At 40.1% G+C, this 17,403-nt stretch overlaps 1 protein-coding gene across 2 annotated transcripts in view; it reads right to left on the bottom strand.

Annotated features, from left to right (window-relative positions):
* DLG2 (discs large MAGUK scaffold protein 2) overlaps positions 1–17,403 on the bottom strand; it is a 1,814,300-nt gene that overhangs the window by 320,751 nt on the left and 1,476,146 nt on the right. For both annotated transcript variants that reach the window (XM_046685982.1, XM_046685984.1), the window contains one exon: positions 14,974–15,130. In XM_046685982.1, the coding sequence (XP_046541938.1) occupies positions 14,974–15,130 (157 nt within the window). The remainder of the gene's footprint in view (positions 1–14,973; positions 15,131–17,403) is intronic.

Raw genomic sequence — 17,403 nt, forward strand, 5'->3', positions numbered from 1 at the left:
ATGCCTGTCAGTTGGTAACCCTTCAAGAGTCAACCTACAGGGACCGTACCTAACGCTGCGCCCTGCGCAATACGGACGTATACTGTAATGCGTTATTTTACTAGGTCTTCCCTCAGAATCTACTGACTTAAAATAATAATCTAATTTTATTTATTTACTCATTAAATATTTATAGGATATCTATCATGTGTCAGGCAAACAAGACAGACATTGTTCTGGCTTACAATCTAGTAAGGAAAATGGAGTATTAAATATGTCATTACAAATTAGCATGGTAAATGTTGTTGTGATAGAGAAAGTACTGTGTACATAAGTGCATTAAGAGGGATACCTAACCTGGAGGCATTTCTGTGGGTGTTGGGAGGGTGGCGTGGGACTCCGTAAGAGAAGGCATTCAGAGAGTGTAACAAGTAATCTGCTATCTGAAGGGTGAATAGAAGAATTATTCAGGAGAAGGGAGTGGGATGGGGACAGTGTTTGAAGGAGAGAATACAATGTTAAACATGTTTAGATAATGGACAAAGGAGGGAGTTTTAGAGATGAGGTTGGACAAGTTAAAAGCTATATTTTAGGAATTTAGACTTTGTGCTGATGGTTAAATGATAACCAATGGACCCTGACAAAGTATGAATGCATGCTTTCAATATTATTTCTCTTTTTAAAACTTATTAAAAGGGAAATCTTTAGTTATTAGTCATAGATTAATAGCTAAAAAAACCTTCAGTGCCTCCTTTTTATCATCCAAAGTTCTCTCAAACACATACATTCCCAGAACGTGGGAGCTAGAAGCACTTTAGAAGTCATAAGATTGCATCCTTTCACTTTACAGAGAAGTGAGGGGGTCAGGCATGTGCTCAGGTTGCATTAAGTGGCTGCACCTGGGAACTCTTTGCTTTTCCTACCAGAGTGGAGTACTCAGATGGCTCAGCCTAGGATTCAGGGCCCTGGTGAGTCTCCTATATGTCATGTCTTGTTGACTTCGACTGATCAGAATTCTTGAGCAACCCTGGCTTTTCCCCTCTGCATTGGACATCATGCTCTTCCTTTGTGGTCTGAGGAAAAGATAGTTTATCTTAGACTTGTGGGGAGGATCTGGGAGGGTCTTCCCATTAGTAGGCCATGAATCCTCCCCAGATCACCAGGTCAGGGTTTGCCTCTTTTTAAGGAACTCCTTTGCCTCTCTGGAATTTTCTTATGGCATAACTCTGTGTGGACCGATTCATTTCTTCTCCTAGACTACAAGCATCTTGAGGACATGCTATATAGCTTAATAATCACTACATCCTGTACAGCAAGGTAATGTGGGCACTGAAAGCTCCTATCAAGTTTGTTGTAGACAGAGATGGGTGGATAAAGGAACAGAGTGGGATCTCTTATTTCCTAATAAAAGTTTTAAGTAGATGTTAGTAAAGGAATGAAAGATAAATTACTTTAACAGCTTGAATCAGAATTTTCCTCAGGGAAGAAAGTGAGTTTAGAAAACACAATGGTGAGCCACCTGAAGTGAAATGACAGTTTCTTATGAGCAAGCAAAAATGATAGTTGTACTCTTTTTCATAAAAAAATGACCATGAACTTGAAGGTAGTAAGAGATTAGAGAAGAGAGTTTAGAAAAGAGGGAAAGAGAGAAATCTGGGCAGCATGCGAGGGTGCCCAAAGGCCTTTGAAACCAGAGAGAAATAACTGATGCTCAATTTAAATATTTTTACGTTTGATGTAAACCCCTGCCATCTTTTTGATTCTTAAGTACTGTCTACTACACACAAAGGAGATGCTAATGAACACAATTACTTTTAGGTTAGACTTAGGTTAGATACAGAAAGAGTGCGTTTTTCTGTGATGTTTGCAATTCCAGGGCATCTGACTCATTTCTGTGTATGCTGAACATGGGGGCAGATCAAAGAAACGAAAGAAACATGTAGCCTCTTTAATTCTATCGTAAATGTGTCAGTAGAGTGATAAAAATACATGAAAAAATAGCCATAGTTTCGTGCAGCTTATGTTGCACACAAAGTATGAAGGAGAGAGGCAATAAATACGTTTGTAGTTTGTATCACGGCATCATTTCCAGCAGTCCATGGAGAAAGCTTCCCTCCAGGGTAGATTTGGAACAGAGAAATAACAAGCAATTAAATGATATGGAAGATTAACTATTGGCCCCTCACAGACTCCTCACTTTCTTTCCTTCAAGGAAGAGAATCATCGATCAGTCCATGTTCGGGAACGAACAGCATTTCTCATTTTGAACTTTCTCCAGCAACCTTGGCTCTTAGGGATCATAGCTGATTATTAGTGCTTTGTTCAAAACTTGTAAACATGGGACTCTCACAATATTAAAAAAAAAAAAAAAAAGCAATGAAGCCATGAATTCCACTTTCAGATTTTAGTTCACTTTTCATTTCTTGAATTATATTTTAAACGTCTAGCATTATGATAACAAGTTTTAATACTGTAATCAAATACAATCAACATAAAAAACCTCAGCAAGCAGGCCACTGTGGGGTACCCAGTTCTATGCAAAGATCTTTTACTGCCATCTTGTGGATTCTTAGGAAATAACCTCAGTTGCAATGTGCTATTTATTGCATCTTGCAATAAAGATTCATATCTTTATTGATATGGTTCATATGACAGAGTATATGAAAATAACTGGAAAAACATATAAGAAAAGAGAAATTAAACATCCAGGTTTATATTTAATTTTATCACTTTGGATGCACTATTTAACTTCTCTGTGGCTTGGTTTCTCCACGGCAATTATAATAATGGTGCATCCCTGCCTATCTCAAGGTTGCTTTGCGAATTGAAACATAAAATTGCTCTGTAAATCAGAAGGTACTATTCGGAAACAATGGATGATTATCCTTGTTATCATGCTACACCATTAGATTGATAATACCTCAGCATTTTGCATGTAACCTGGTAAATATGGTTCGAACTGAAGAGTCAGACCGTGGTATTGGCCTTCTCAGTGGCTTGTCTCGTCTTTTAGGGCCCTCAGGACAAAACAGCAGATGTTTCCAATGAAAAAATTCCCTAAAGATAATTTCTTCTGGAGCAGAAAATAATAACATGGGCCTGGGGACTGAGGAAGGGGATATTTTCTTTTTTACTGTATTACTGATGTGTAAGTGGGTCCTGACATTCCAAAAGGACTGCAGATATGCAGCATAGAAAGAGGTTCTTCTGATAAAAAAAATGCTCCCCTTACGATACCTATCCACTGACCCATACTTCAGTCCTTCTCTTGTAAGCTTTTTGGTTTGCTTTTATCTCTCAAACAACATTTAAACTGGAAAACTGAGGCAATATGTTGGATCGCAGATGGCACAGACACCTTTAAAAAATTTATCTGAGCATTTCAGGGAAAAATTTGGAACAAAACCTTTAAACTTTTCCCTTCCCCTTAGGTAAGGCTTCTTCAAGTTCTTTCTTCAAGTTCCACAAGTTCCTTCTCCCCTTTCTTCTCCATTCCCTTGTAAGGCCTTAGAAGGTGCATGAGGCGCCTCCTTTCTTGCTAATCTCACCTCTCCCCAAATTCTGTCTCCCTCTCTATCCTAATCACCTCACACACGGTGTGCTTTCCCTGGGTTCTGGGCCACCAGACAAGCTGATCTCCTGCTTCACTTTTGCCCTGGCCTGGCTATCCTTTATACAAGAAGATTTTAAGCCTAAGACATCACTTCTTCAGGTACATCTTTCTGGTCCCTCGGTCTGCGTCAGGTCCCCCTGTGTGTGCTCCCCAGCACCTGTAGCTCCCCTTTGGTAGCACACTCAGAACTCAAATTTGCAAACTCCATGAGGGTAAGGACAATGCCTATTGTATTTGCCACTCTATCTCTAACCCCTGGTGCAATGTCTTATCTAAGATAGGACAATATATTTTCTATATATTTTTCTACATATATTTTCCTTATATATTTTCTCTATAATTTTCTGATTTTGTTTCTTTCCCAAAGAAAGTAAAAATAATAGAACTGGAGACCATGCCTCATGTGACTTTCTCCTGATCTCTCTTAAAGACCAAAATGTGGATTCACCTCAAAAGAACTGATGATTCATTTATTCATTTGTTAGAAAGTGTCTGTAGCTATTTTATAGAGTTACACAGACTTTTCAAGACAAGGTATATTGGTTTGTAAATCCCTTCCCTTCAGAAAGACATCTTTAATTACTTTGGGACCCAAAGTACTGGAAACAGAAAATCATCACCATTAGAAATGAAGTCTTCATGGTCCAGAGACATTGGAACGGTTGACATCTTGTCCTTGCCTGAATCTCCTGTTGACATGCTTGAATGAGCAGCGAGGGAAGGCCCTGCCAGCTGCCCAAATGCAGGCCTAAGGCCCTCCCAGGGAAGGCTGCTCCTCAGAAATAATGTCTATTGTTTAAAAAGAAATTGTAATTCTCAAGATATGAGATCCAAAAAATTCCTCAGATAGAACTCAGTGAGCCCAATGATCTCTGATGGACATTTACCATTTAGCCGCTCAGTGTCCAGATAGCCTTCTTATTTTGTGGCTATCCTAGATAGAAGAAGGCACAGCCTTACACCCCATTAGAGAAGGTGGAGGGGGGCAGATAGTCCCTTTTCCCACTAGGTTGCTACAGCATGGACAAGCCAAGCATATGTTCCTGCGAGAAAATTAGAATTCCCACACTAAGATGTAAGGTATGTGGAGAGAAAAAGTTTTCCACAGTGTCTCCAGCAGTATGGCTCAGCCATAAGTGGCCAGCAATGATGGCCCTAGGAGCCAGGAGCAGCATTCTTTTTCTTTTTTTTTAAAGATTGACACCTGAGCTAATACCTGTTGCCAATCTTTTTCTTCTTCTTCTTCTCCCCAAAGGCCCCCAGTACATAGTTGTATATTCTAGTTGTAGGTCCCTCTGGTTGTGCTATGTGGGACACTGCCTCAGCATGGCTTGATGAGTGGTGCTAGGTCCACACCCAGGATCTGAACTGGCAAAACCCTGGGTCACCGAAGGGGAGGGCATGAACTTAACCACTCGGCCACAGGGCTGGCACCCTGGAGCAGCATTCTTAACAGACTGTCCTTCAGCAGGATTTCTTCCTCGGTTCTGAGCCTGGTTTCTCAGCCTTCCTGAAGAACCAGTGAGCTATCTGTTATTTTTCCAATAAATTTCTTTTCCATTTAAGTCACCCAGAGCTGATGTCTCTTGTCTGGAGGCCAGAACTCTGGCAGGTAAACTCACTGTCCAGCTCCCATCAGGCACATTCTTAGAGTAGTTAGCATTACAGGTAGGGAAGCTGGTTGTGATAGAAGGAGGCCTATGCCTGGAGTCTAACTGGCTCTGAGTTAGAAAACCAGGGAGCTCTTTCATTTCCTACTGTATAAAATGGCAAAAGGATTTCCTCCCTGTCCTGAATGGATGCTGTGAGGATCAAAAGAGAGAATGTCCACAGTAAGGCACTTTGTACATAGAAATGGTGATGCAAATGTAAGAGTTATTAGAGATTAGCTAGCAAAACAGGTTAGTCTGAGGCAAAAACAAATTAGAACTAAAAGTCAGTCCACTTTCAGTCGAGGATCACTCCTTCCTTACAACTTGAGATCTCTTCAAAGATTCCTTTAGATCAGGGGTCAGCTGTCACAGCTCATTTTCAATGCTTACGTGGAGAAGGCTCAGGATCAAGGGTTAGTTCACCTTTTGAGGCTTATATAGGAACTCTTAATCACCTAAACACCTTTTTGGAAGAAGAGCACATATTATAAATAAATTTTAAACAAACATCATGTATTTAGTATGTAGTGGAATATATCTTTAACATTTTCCTGACCTATGAGAATTCCTATTAGTCAATTAGGAAAGGATCCGTCTGATTTGGAAAACATATTTTGTTGGCCAGAAAGCTAAAAGCTTTAAGACATTCTGAGTTTTCAGGACAGAAGGGGCCCTTTGGGCCAAGGGTCCAGGTAATACATCTGACAGGAGCCCTAGGATTCCCAGCTGCCTTCAGAGAAGTGGGCAAGGACGAGTCATTCATTCATTCATTCATTCATTCAACATTTGCTTAAATGAGTGAACGGAGTCAAAGGTACAAACTTCCAGTTATAAAATAAATTAGTCAAGGGATGTAATGTACAGTATGGCTACTATAGTTAATATTGTATTGCATATTTGAAAGTTGCTAAAAGAGTAGATCTTAAAAGTTCTCACAAGAAAAATATTCTGTAACTTTGTATGATGATGGATGGTAACTAGACTTATTGTGGTGATTATTTCATAATATATACAAATATTGAACCATTACATTGTACATTTGAAACTAAAACAATGCTATATGTTGATTATACCTCAATAAAATAAACTTTAAAAAAATTTGCTTAGTAGCTAGGTTCTACGTTAATCAATGGGATGAAGAGATGAATAAGACACAGTCATTGTCCTTGACAGAAGCTTCACAGGATCTAGATGTTGCTTCTAAGTCACCTGAATCTTAGATTCTGTGTGCACAATGCTTCCTGTGGTGGTTCACATGTCTCCTTGTAAATCTTCTATTATTTCAGGCATCTTGTTTTTCTCACTAACTGGATTTAGAGTGTGGACAGTCTCAGATATAAGCAAACTGCCAAATTCAATTTTCTTTCTAAAGGCAGGCACTGCAGAAAAAACATAGCTTTAAAATCAGAAAAAATAGTGGTTCAAATACTACTGTCATTGCTGATTATCCGTGTGATCTTGGGCAAATTACTGAATTTCTCTGAGCCTTCAACTCGACAAGGTTGTTGTTAGGGTTCAATGAAATCATTGTGCGGTATCCAGAAGAATATTTAGGACTAAGCAGATACTCAAAAAATATCAAGCATTTTATCCCTAATTCTCCACTGTCCCTGCTTCCTTGGGCCCTCTTTGTTGGAAAGCTTCTCCTCCAGAGGCTTTTCCACATTCCCAGGCTGGGCTAACAATAGCTTCTCCTTTGTGCCCATGTGGTCCCCAGAACTTTCCATTAGCGCTTTCCATGTTATATTGGAATAACCTATTTACGTATTTGTCTCCCCTCATGAGGCTCTATGTTCACTAAAGACACAACTACCTTTTAATGTAGTATTCTCGGTGCCTGGCATTTTTTGGCACTTAGTGGATACTTACTAGATGTCTGCTGATTGGTTTTATGTGAATAGGTTAGTAAGTTGTATGCAAAGAATGTCACTTATCTAATGCTCCAGGCAGCCTCTCCTGAAGTTGCAATTCTGTTTGAGGAGGACCTTTCCAGATGTAGAAGGATAATTCTTCAGTTTTAGGTATTTGGGTTGTACTCTCCCCACCCCTGAGCTCTGAAAATAAGATTTTTTTCGCTGAGGAAGATTCACCCTCAGCTAACATCTGTCTCCAGTCTTCCTCTATTTGTATGTGGTTGTATGTGAGCCACCACCACATGGCCACTGACGAATGGCATAGGTCCACACCAGGGAACCGAACCCAGGCTGTGGAAATGGAGTGCGCAAAACTTAACTACTAGGCCACTGGGGCTGGCCCTGAAAGTATGACCTTAATGTGAAATGTCACTTCTTCCAAATAAAATACCTGCATGAATTTTTCTGGAGATTAGTTGAAGGTGGTATTTCTAAAAGTATGTTGCATTAGATAGTAATTCATATTCCAGGGAGAAAAAGGATTCTTTAGTTAAATACGGTTAGAAAATGCTTTAATAGCAGTTCGCTATTTGCTGCAGGACTTCTCAGGACCTTTATTTGATCACAAACTTTTCTTGAAGGAGCATTTTATAGATCTGGTATTACACAGAACACATTTGTAGAAATACCACTTTGAGAATAGCTAGAACTAGAATCACTAAACTGAATTTCAGACTTTTAAAGGCTGCTTAAAGCTGACTCCTTGAGTGGTTGTGCTGTGGGTTATCTATTAGAGGTCCGACTTTAAGTGCACGTTTCACAATGTACTATTTTTGCTACATCTTTACAAGTTGTGATATATAGCATGTTAGGGACACAATGAGTAAGGAATATAATCGGAAAATAGCAATGTTAATTTTGGTTTCCTACTATGCTTGTAAAGTTTATTGAACTTATTCATTTGACATATACTCTGTATTCTATGTCAGACAATGGGGATGCTTCCTAACTGGAGCCTGGGGCAATCCATGAATTCTCTGGTCCCTTTTAGGTAATAGAAGGCCCTTGTTCACTCCAAATTCCTTTGCCGAGGAAATTTAGCACATGCACAAGTCCATGGTGGGAGTCTCACCCATCAACACAACTATCCCTTTTGTTACAACAGTGAAAGACTTACACGTGGTTTGTCAGTAAACAACTGCTGTCCAGAGCCCTTCCAAGTGACTCATAAGCCTGGCTGCCTGGAAGACCCCGCCTCCCCATAATCCTGCAGCTACGGCACCATAGCCATTCATTGTACAGGCTGCTGTTAGACTGTATGTGCCATTGTATGTGCCAAGTTGTTAAATTCACCCTGGCCTGGAGGGAAAGAAAAAGCCAAGGTGGGCTGGGTGTAAGTGAGAGGAGGGGAAGTGGTATATATGAGGCCAGGGAGGCAGGCAGGGGCCAAACCCCACAAAACCTTGTAGGTCTTGTTAAGAATTTGGGACTTTATTTAAGAATAACAGGAAGCCATTGAAAGGTTTTAAGAGAAAAGGAGAAATGACATGATCAGATAGGCTTTTTGAAAGACTTGCTCTTCCCAGAGGCTGGAAGTTTGTATGTGATGGAGATGTTTGTATGGCCTGGCAATCAACAGGAATTAAGAGACTCATAGGGTGTAGCCAGGCCCTGTTGAATCCCTACCCTCTGGCAGGTGGGCCAGGGGTCAGCCTGGATGGTGGGGCTCTGAAGCCAAGGCTGAGGAAAAGGTCCGCTGGAACTTCTTCATTGGCCACACTTTTTATTTAAGGTGGTCCCTGAGCAGAGGAGCTGTGGACTCTGAGTTGAGCAGGAAAACAAGTCCAGTAAGGTGGAGAGAAGTCTGAGTGGGCTCCATAACTGAGAGGCAAAAGCCAGAGACTGAAGAGTCAGGGAGTCTAGAGAGAGTGGGGCTCCGCAGAGACAGTGATGCCTAGAATAGGTACACAGGTTTGAGGAGGCAGCCTCTGCATGGTTTCTGGGCCAGAAGCCTGAATTTAACTGGTCAGAGGTAGGACAAGATGTCTTCATCCTTTCAAAAACATTTTCAACTCCACTTGGTTAGATTTCACTTCAAAGTTGTTTAATAGGGTGCCCTGGCTGATATAAGACCCTGAAATTTCTGAAACCTTCAAACGAGGGAACAGGGGGAGCAGGGTGGGGACTCACAAAAATTACATGTTGTCTAATGTCCAAGGTAAATGTTTAGTATTCCCTTCAGAAAATACTGTTTCTTTGAGCAAAATTATAAGACAAGCCCTTGGTTACAAAGCTGTATACGAAGGCCATATCTACCCATTTTCCTGGGGGAAGCTGTGAAATCACCCTTAACCTGAATGCAGATGTTGAACCATTCCAGTTTGGAAATATATACTGCTGTGTTTAAGCGAGTGTTGATCTCTGAGTCTTACTGCCTTTCTTTTCGGGGGAAGGTGGAGCGGGTGGAGCTCAACCAGAAAAAATGCTCTCCCGGTCAGGGATGATCAGAGCTGGGACTGAGGCTTGTTGCTGAGGGAAGGGTGGAAGCTTTGCTGGAGTCTAGGTGCCTCCAAATGTTGAGGATGAAAGGAGAGAAGCTAAAGGTGCTGCTTAGGTGAGAGACTTGGCAAGACTTCTAGTTTAAGCTGTTGTGCTTTTGGAAACAAGGTGACAAAGCAGCATGGAGCCAGGGAAATGGCACTGCTCCCCATCTCTGCCCCGGCCCCAGAGCCTCTTTGGTACTTCAGGGAGTACTGGCTTCAGGAACACTGAGAAACAGCCCCTAAAGCACTGAAAACTATGAAAGCAAGGCTCCTCCATGGGTCAGGGGTCACAGCCAGAGAAGAGGGACATGGTCCCTATGGCATGGTCACTGGAAGGGATGGGGTTTGCAAACTCTTAAAAAGATCTCTTCAAGGAACCAAAAAAATAATTTGGGACTCTTTCTGGGGAGAAGGTGGGGGCAGAGAGACAGCTGGATTTCGGGCACAACACTAGAAGGGATTTAGAGTTGTCATTTCAGGTAACAATATAAGGGTGACTGTACCAGTACCTCAGGACATTGAATACTATATATAGCGCTCAAATTCTATTTGAATAACTTGACAACAAAGATCTGGTAAATAAAGTCTTTCCCTTCTGCATGGCTCTAACCATGAAGATAGCAAGAAAACCTGAGAATTAATGAAACGCCCAGGTGAGCTATGACTCACTTTTTCTCTTTCTAAATCCACAATGCAATTGCAATTTGAAAATTCGCAATTTACTATTGTACCTTCTCCTCAACAGCTGCAACATTTCACTTCTGGCAACACATATTCCCAACCACATATCTTCGAACAGAGTGAAATCCTTTAAGTCCAGCAAGAGCGGGCTTTGGAGCTAGCAAGGCCAGCTGGGGGGATCTTTGCTAGGCTCCTGAGGAAGGAACCAACTCAAACCTCTTGGTGAGACAGGAAAGAATCTTTATAGGGGTATTTCTGCTTCATGCTCTGCTCTACATTTTCTCATAACAGAGCATTGAAATAAATAATAACAGAAGCAATTCTATTCTTCCCTCTGCAGGAAGAATGCCTGAGGAGGCCTCTGCACTATTTAATGTGATTGCTAGCTGAATGCCCTAAATTCTCCTCCGTGAATACCTCAGGAAGATGGTTCAATTTTGGATAAGACTTTCTCTAACAAATCCCTGAGAAATAGGATACGCAAGGGAGAAATTAGAGAGAAAAGATCACTCACAATACATGGAAGGAGTATAGCCTCAGGTGATGATTTCTTTATCTTTCAGCATCTTAATTACTCTGGTTCTGTAGTTCTGGTGGGGAGGGGGCAGGGGTGGATAAATCCCTACAATGAAGCTTTGAAATCCTCTATCTTCAGGTGCCCATGCAATGTGTTTAAACAAGGCACGAACACTAGATGGCGCCCATAATCTTAAAACATCACAGAAGGCTGGTTGCCTTTTCTTTGCAGGCAAGTATGACTGCTTTGTGGGAAAGCTTTGTCAGTTACGGGAAATATAAAAATATCTACTCAAGTATTTCCCACTACTGGTGTCCTGTGAGGGGCTCCTTATGTAAGGAGTTGGCGGTCAAATATGTTTGGGAGAAAACATATAATTTATCTTCCTCTAAGGAGCTTCCCAATGCAAACTGGTAAACAGATGTTTTAGAGAAGTTCTTCAGTGAAGAAACCGGGTACAAGGGAATCCTCAGTAGCAACCTAATACAATCCAGTGTCTTGTGAAACACACTTTGGGAAATGCTGTTCTAGTCCAAGCTCTACCCCAAAGAAAGAATAGCTTAAACTGTCTAAAAGAGGCCTTTTTTGTATATGGTTTCTGATACTCTGAAAAATCAGACATAATCTTTTTTGTGTGTGAGGAAGATTGTCCCTGACCTAACATCTGTGCCAGTCTTCCTCTATTCTGTATGTGGGATGCAGCCACATCATGGCTGATGAGTGGTGTGTAGGTCTGTGCCCAGGCTCCAAACCCAAGAACCCCGGGCCACTGAAACAGAGTGTGTGAACTTAACCACTATGCCACTGGGTCAGCCCCTCAGACATATTCTTCATGCAGAGTTGTTAGTAGTAATAGCAGTATTGATTGAGTACTTACAATATGACATGCTCTATTCTAACTGGTCCATCTCCTCTCTTTCCCCAGTATGCCATCTATACCTATATCCAGATCCATCTATGCACTCATACACATATTACACATATTGATATATCTGCTTTCAGGCTACGAACATTCTGAGGACAGAATATTTATCTCCTTCATCTTTGAGATTTCAAGTCCTAGTACAGAATCTGGCGCATAGTAAGGCATTAATAAAACAAATTATCTAGGAAGATTCTATAGTCTGTGTGGGAGAATAATTCTAGAAGATAGGAATGGACATCATGCCCCTGATTAGAAAGGTAATTGTCTATTATACAAGTCTTTTCTCTATGAAGACCAATTGAGAGCCGAGACCTACCTTTCTGTTCTGTTCACTGGGGATTCTGTTTCTCTTCTCTGAACTTACTATGTTAGCATAACTTATTCGCAAATTAATCTTACATGACCTAGTAATATGCATTGCATTTTGATTTAACTCTTGATTGCTATTTAGAGTGTGTGTTCTTGTGTTTTACAGGAAGATATAGTTTGTCCTTACATGTCCACTGCAAGCTATCGATGCAAAATATTATCTGCTAAAATCCATTGCTAATAATTCTATTCTGTCATTTTTTTCTATATTGTAATGTTTGAGTTTCTCAAGCTTGTTTATTCTTTTCTCACAGTGTTAACCAGTAAAATTCCAATACTGAGCTTTGAAATTAGCCACTTTCTAGCAACAATTTAAATAGATTTTCACAAGATACAAAGGAGAAATATTCCCTCTTCTTTTTTGATTGCAAAAAGTAGATAATATTTTCAACATCAAACTGTCCTTGCAAGTATTTTACATAAAAAAAGGATATAATATCTGAACTTCAGAGATTGTTAGATTCTATGAATTGCCATCTCTAAGGGAACTATATTCTGATTGATTGCCTTATTTGCTATATAGTCCTGGCAATAATATTTAAGTGGATACGTCTACTTTTGAAAGAAATACTTGTGAGTTTTCCTCCTTGAGCCATAAGAAGATTACTAGCTCATCCTTTTTCTACCACAGGTATAGAGGTTAAAATGAATAAAACCTATGGCTTCGTGGATTTCTCATTTAAACAGAGTTAAAGAGTCTGTCATCTCTGCCTCAGTGTCTTCATCTTTAAAATGAACATAATAAGCCATAGCATTGTTATAAAATTGAATTAGTTATAAGAGTGACTGACTCAAAAGTACCATGTAAGTATTAGCTTTTTATAGCTCTGTGTACTCCTAAGTGTGATGTGCACACAGAGCAGTGTGTACTAAGGTGTTGAGTGAGACCGTTGACAGGTTTTGAAGAGCGATTGTGCTGAGTGGAGAAAGAACACTGATTTTGGGTCAGGTGACCTGATTTTGAGTCCAACAGCATAGTCAGTAGCTGTGGAGTTTTGGACAAATCATTTAGTCTTTCTGAATCCCCTTCCCTGATGTGGAAAGTGAGAGTAACAAAAACTTATCCTGACACTTAGAATTTCTTTGAGATTCCCCAAACTAATGCATGTGAAAGTGCTTCTGTCTGGGAAAGTGCTATGACAAATGTGAATGCTGATTATTATGAAATGACAGAGGGATCCACTAGGCTGCAGATTTTGAGCCAGGACGATGAAGACATGTAACTATATTCTAGATAGAATTTTAGAGTCTATCTCCCAGGCTATCGCGACTTTGTGAAGTATCATTATTTTTATTCAATACTTTTTCATTCAAAAAACACTTTTTTGAGAAACTGCTATGTGCCAGGCACTGTGCTAAATGTTGAGGATACAAAATCATATAAGACAGAGGATTTGCTTTCAAGGAGCTTTTGCCACTTTGGAGAGAAAGACAGACATGTACATAAATATGGGCAATAAGGTTTAATAGCTTATTAAATCCTTTAAGTTATATCTTATATATCATGTAAGTATAGAAGAAGTAGGTGGGAGAAAAAGTTGAAGGCGTCATGTTCAGCTCTTGGATGGCAAAACAAGATGCTGGCATGGGACCCTACAATTTCTCCCATACTCAATCCTACCAGACATCTGCTAACTGAGGAATGAGCACAGGCCTGTATGTGTGGCTGAACCACAGAAACACATAAAGCAAGGCCATGGATGCAGACCACTGGACACTTGACTCGGGTCAACTGACTACGTTATATAGGTAAATTCTGTGCATGTGTTGGGGGAATAGAGTGATGATTAACAATATAAGGTCACTTGGAAGATTTGACTATAAATCATAGCTGTAAAACAAAGACAAATTTTGCTAAATAAACAATGAAAACCACAAACTAAGTGCTTCATTGAGTTTTGAACCATAACCTCAGCCATAAGAATTGGGCTCCTTGAGTAATTCTCCACTATTATTTGCATGACAACCAAAATTTCAGTATGTGCATGAACACTTACAAGGGATTTGTCATAAAGTTTTTACTAGGGAGGTAGCTTGATGTGGTGGAAAGAAGCAGTCAATAAATATTTGGATAACAGAAAGGACTTGGAGAAGAAAGGAGGAGAAAAAGAAAGATGGAAGGAAGAGAAAAAGAGCAGGAGGGAGGGAAGAAATAGAGGAGGAAAGAGAGAGTGTTGTGTGATGGGCATTAAAACTGAATATTTAAATTCCAGCTCTGACTGTAGTTAGGTAAACTTTGACGAGTTACTTAACTTCTCTGAACTTTATTCTCTTCATCTGAACATGGGGCAACACCTTTCAGGGTGATTGTGAGTATTAAAAATTGCTTTTATAAAATCCTCGGTAAATATAAATGCTTAATAACTTGTTGAGGGCAATTCTTATATTTAGGTAAACGATGATGTTACTACCACTTATCAATGCTACTAAATTGCATATGAAATTATTTTATGCATTTTCTTACATAGTTATATGCAACAAACTATATGTATTATAAAGGTGGAATTTCTAGAGTATCCTCTTAGATTTGGGAAAAAATCTGCAGTTTGAAAAATAAGTAATATACCTAAAAAAGGCATGCTTCTCAATGTTCTCTTGGATGCAAATATGTTTCAGAAAATCTAAATGTAAACACTGGCACCATTATCTGTATCTGAGGGAAGTAAGCAACAAGCATCAAGCCCCTGAACACCATTTAAACTGTAACATGCACCTGAAGCTGTAATGCTCTCATCCATTTTCCCTTTGTAATTAAGGTGCTTTTGGAGTCACAAGTGAAAGTGACTTTTTCTTGAATGGTATCAGACATGGAGGGAATGAAGATTAAGGAGAAATACTCACAGATAAGATCTGGTCTCCTCTCTGGAGTTCCCCACTCAGGTCTGCTGGTCCACCGGCCAGAATGAAGGATACAAAAATACCTTCTCCGTCTTCCCCACCCACGATGTTGAAGCCCAGGCCAGTGGAGCCTTTGTGCAGGACCACCTTCCGGGGCTCCCTGCAGAAACAAGTAGAGAACACAACTCACAGAGTGACCCCCTCATGATTTAGGTTGCTTTTACATTCATTGAGATATATATCAGCAATTTACAACCTATGAAAATGGCTTCCCAAAGTAAGATACATTTGCACATCAAGAAAGATGCTCATATCAGGGCAGATATCTGAGTCCTTCACTATAACAAATGTCAAAATACCATGCAAAGTCTTTCCTTAATTTCAAAACATTTCCTTAAACTAGTCTTACCCCAATTTTCCTTTGTTTAAAACATCTGTTCTTACATTGAACACCACGTTAGTACTCAGGAGGATGGAGTATTCAAAAAGACAGAGAGAATCTGGGGGACAGAGACTAGATTGAATAGGCCAGACCAAGAAAGATCTTACATGTCAGCCTGTGGGTTTTTTGTTTGTTTGATTGTTTGTTAATTAAAATATACTCTGTGGGCAAAATGGACTCATTGGAAGATTCTGAGGCACCAAGAATATTTAAATGCATGTAGGAAAATTAACAAATGGTCATATATAGGATTGATGGAGAAGGAAGTGCAGATATGATGGGAGGCAGGAAAATCAGTTAGGATGTTGACCAAGTAATCTAGGTTTGAGGAAGTGACAGCCTGAGCAAGGGTGACTGCAGTGATAATGAAAAGAAAGGGCAACATCAGACAGGAAATTTGAAGGGAGAAACAGCGGGTCCAGAGATCGACTCAAGCATTGAAGGACGAGGGGAGGAAGAATGTCTAAGCAACAGGCAAAAGGAGGGAGGGGAATGGAATCCAGGGTCATGAGGATGCACACGATTTTGACAAGCTCAGTTGCAGGAAATGGTGGGACATCCATGTAGACGTGTTTGGAAGCAGTTGGAAACAAAGGATAAGAATTTAGGTCCTCAAAGAGGACTGCAAATGCAGACTTGAGGGTCATCAATAAAAGGATGAGTGATCAAATCTTGAGCCAACAGTTCACTGCATTGTGTAGAGGCCAGAAAATTATGAAATATAGAATTGTAAGGGATCTTAGAAGGCAACTAGCTCACCTTTCTATATCAGTAGTTTTTAAAATGTATTTTGCAAGCCTTAGGTTTGACCAAGGTGTCTTTTGTATCACCCATCCTTTTCTCCCAAATATCTCAGCTCCAATCATTAAAGTTCCTCTTCTATTTTTGTGCTCTTAATAATATAAGAATGACAAAGAGCCATCCAATATATTTTTATACCATTGACTACACCAAGACTCTGTTATTTGCTACCACATTCCCATGCACAAAGAGAAGCATTATATCTATATTTAGCCTTATTATGAGGAAGGCTGTAAAATGCACATCATAGCTTGGACTATAAGTAGTATGTTACAAAGCGATGCATTGAGAGGTAACTTGACATAGAGTTCATTCATTTTATTCTACAAATACTTTGCAAGCACCTACTATGCCAGGAACCATTCCAGGTTCCCAGAAAGTTTGTAAGCAAAACAAATATCCCTACGCTTATGGGCTTATATTGTAATGGAGGTAGACCACTAATAAGGAATAGATATAATAAGTAAATTTGTTATATGGTATGCTAAAAGGCAAAAACTATTTTAGAGAAAAAGAAAAAGGAGAATAGTGTAAGAAAGATTGTGGCAGGGATGGGCCTGGGTAGGATTCATTGAGAAGGTGACATTTGAGGAAAGATCGAAGAGGTGAGGAAACTAGTCATATGAATATCTAAAGAAAGAGCATTCCAGCCATCAGGAACAGCCAACGCAGAGGCCCTAATGCGGGAGGGTGCCTGATGTTGTCAAGGAAGAGCTAGGAAGCAGTGTGGTTGAATGAGTCAACGAGGAAAGGACAATGGTAAAAGATGAAGTAGTCAGTGTAGGAGTTTTCTATTGGTGAGTAACAAATTACCACAAACTTAGCGGCTTAAAACAACACCAGTTCTGTAGGTCAGAAGTCTGGGTGGGCTTGTCTAGGTTGTCTGGCTAGGATTTCATAAGGTTGAAATCAAGGTATTAGCCAGGCTGAGCTTTACTGGGATGCTCTGGGGAAAAATCTGCTTCCAGATTCATTTAGGTTGTTCGCAGAATTCAGTTTCTTGTGGTTGTAGGACTGTATTAGTCAGAGTTTTACAGAGAAACAGAACCAATAGGATATATAATTTTATTATAAGGAATTGGCTCATGCAGTCATGGATGCTGAGAAATCCTGGGATCTATAGCTGGCAAGCTGGAGACCCAGGGGAGCTGATGGTGTAAGTTCCAGTCTGAGTCTGAGTCTGAAGTCAG

Source organism: Equus quagga, chromosome 14 (genome assembly GCF_021613505.1).
Source record: "Equus quagga isolate Etosha38 chromosome 14, UCLA_HA_Equagga_1.0, whole genome shotgun sequence".
Classification (NCBI taxonomy): Eukaryota; Metazoa; Chordata; class Mammalia; order Perissodactyla; family Equidae; genus Equus; species Equus quagga.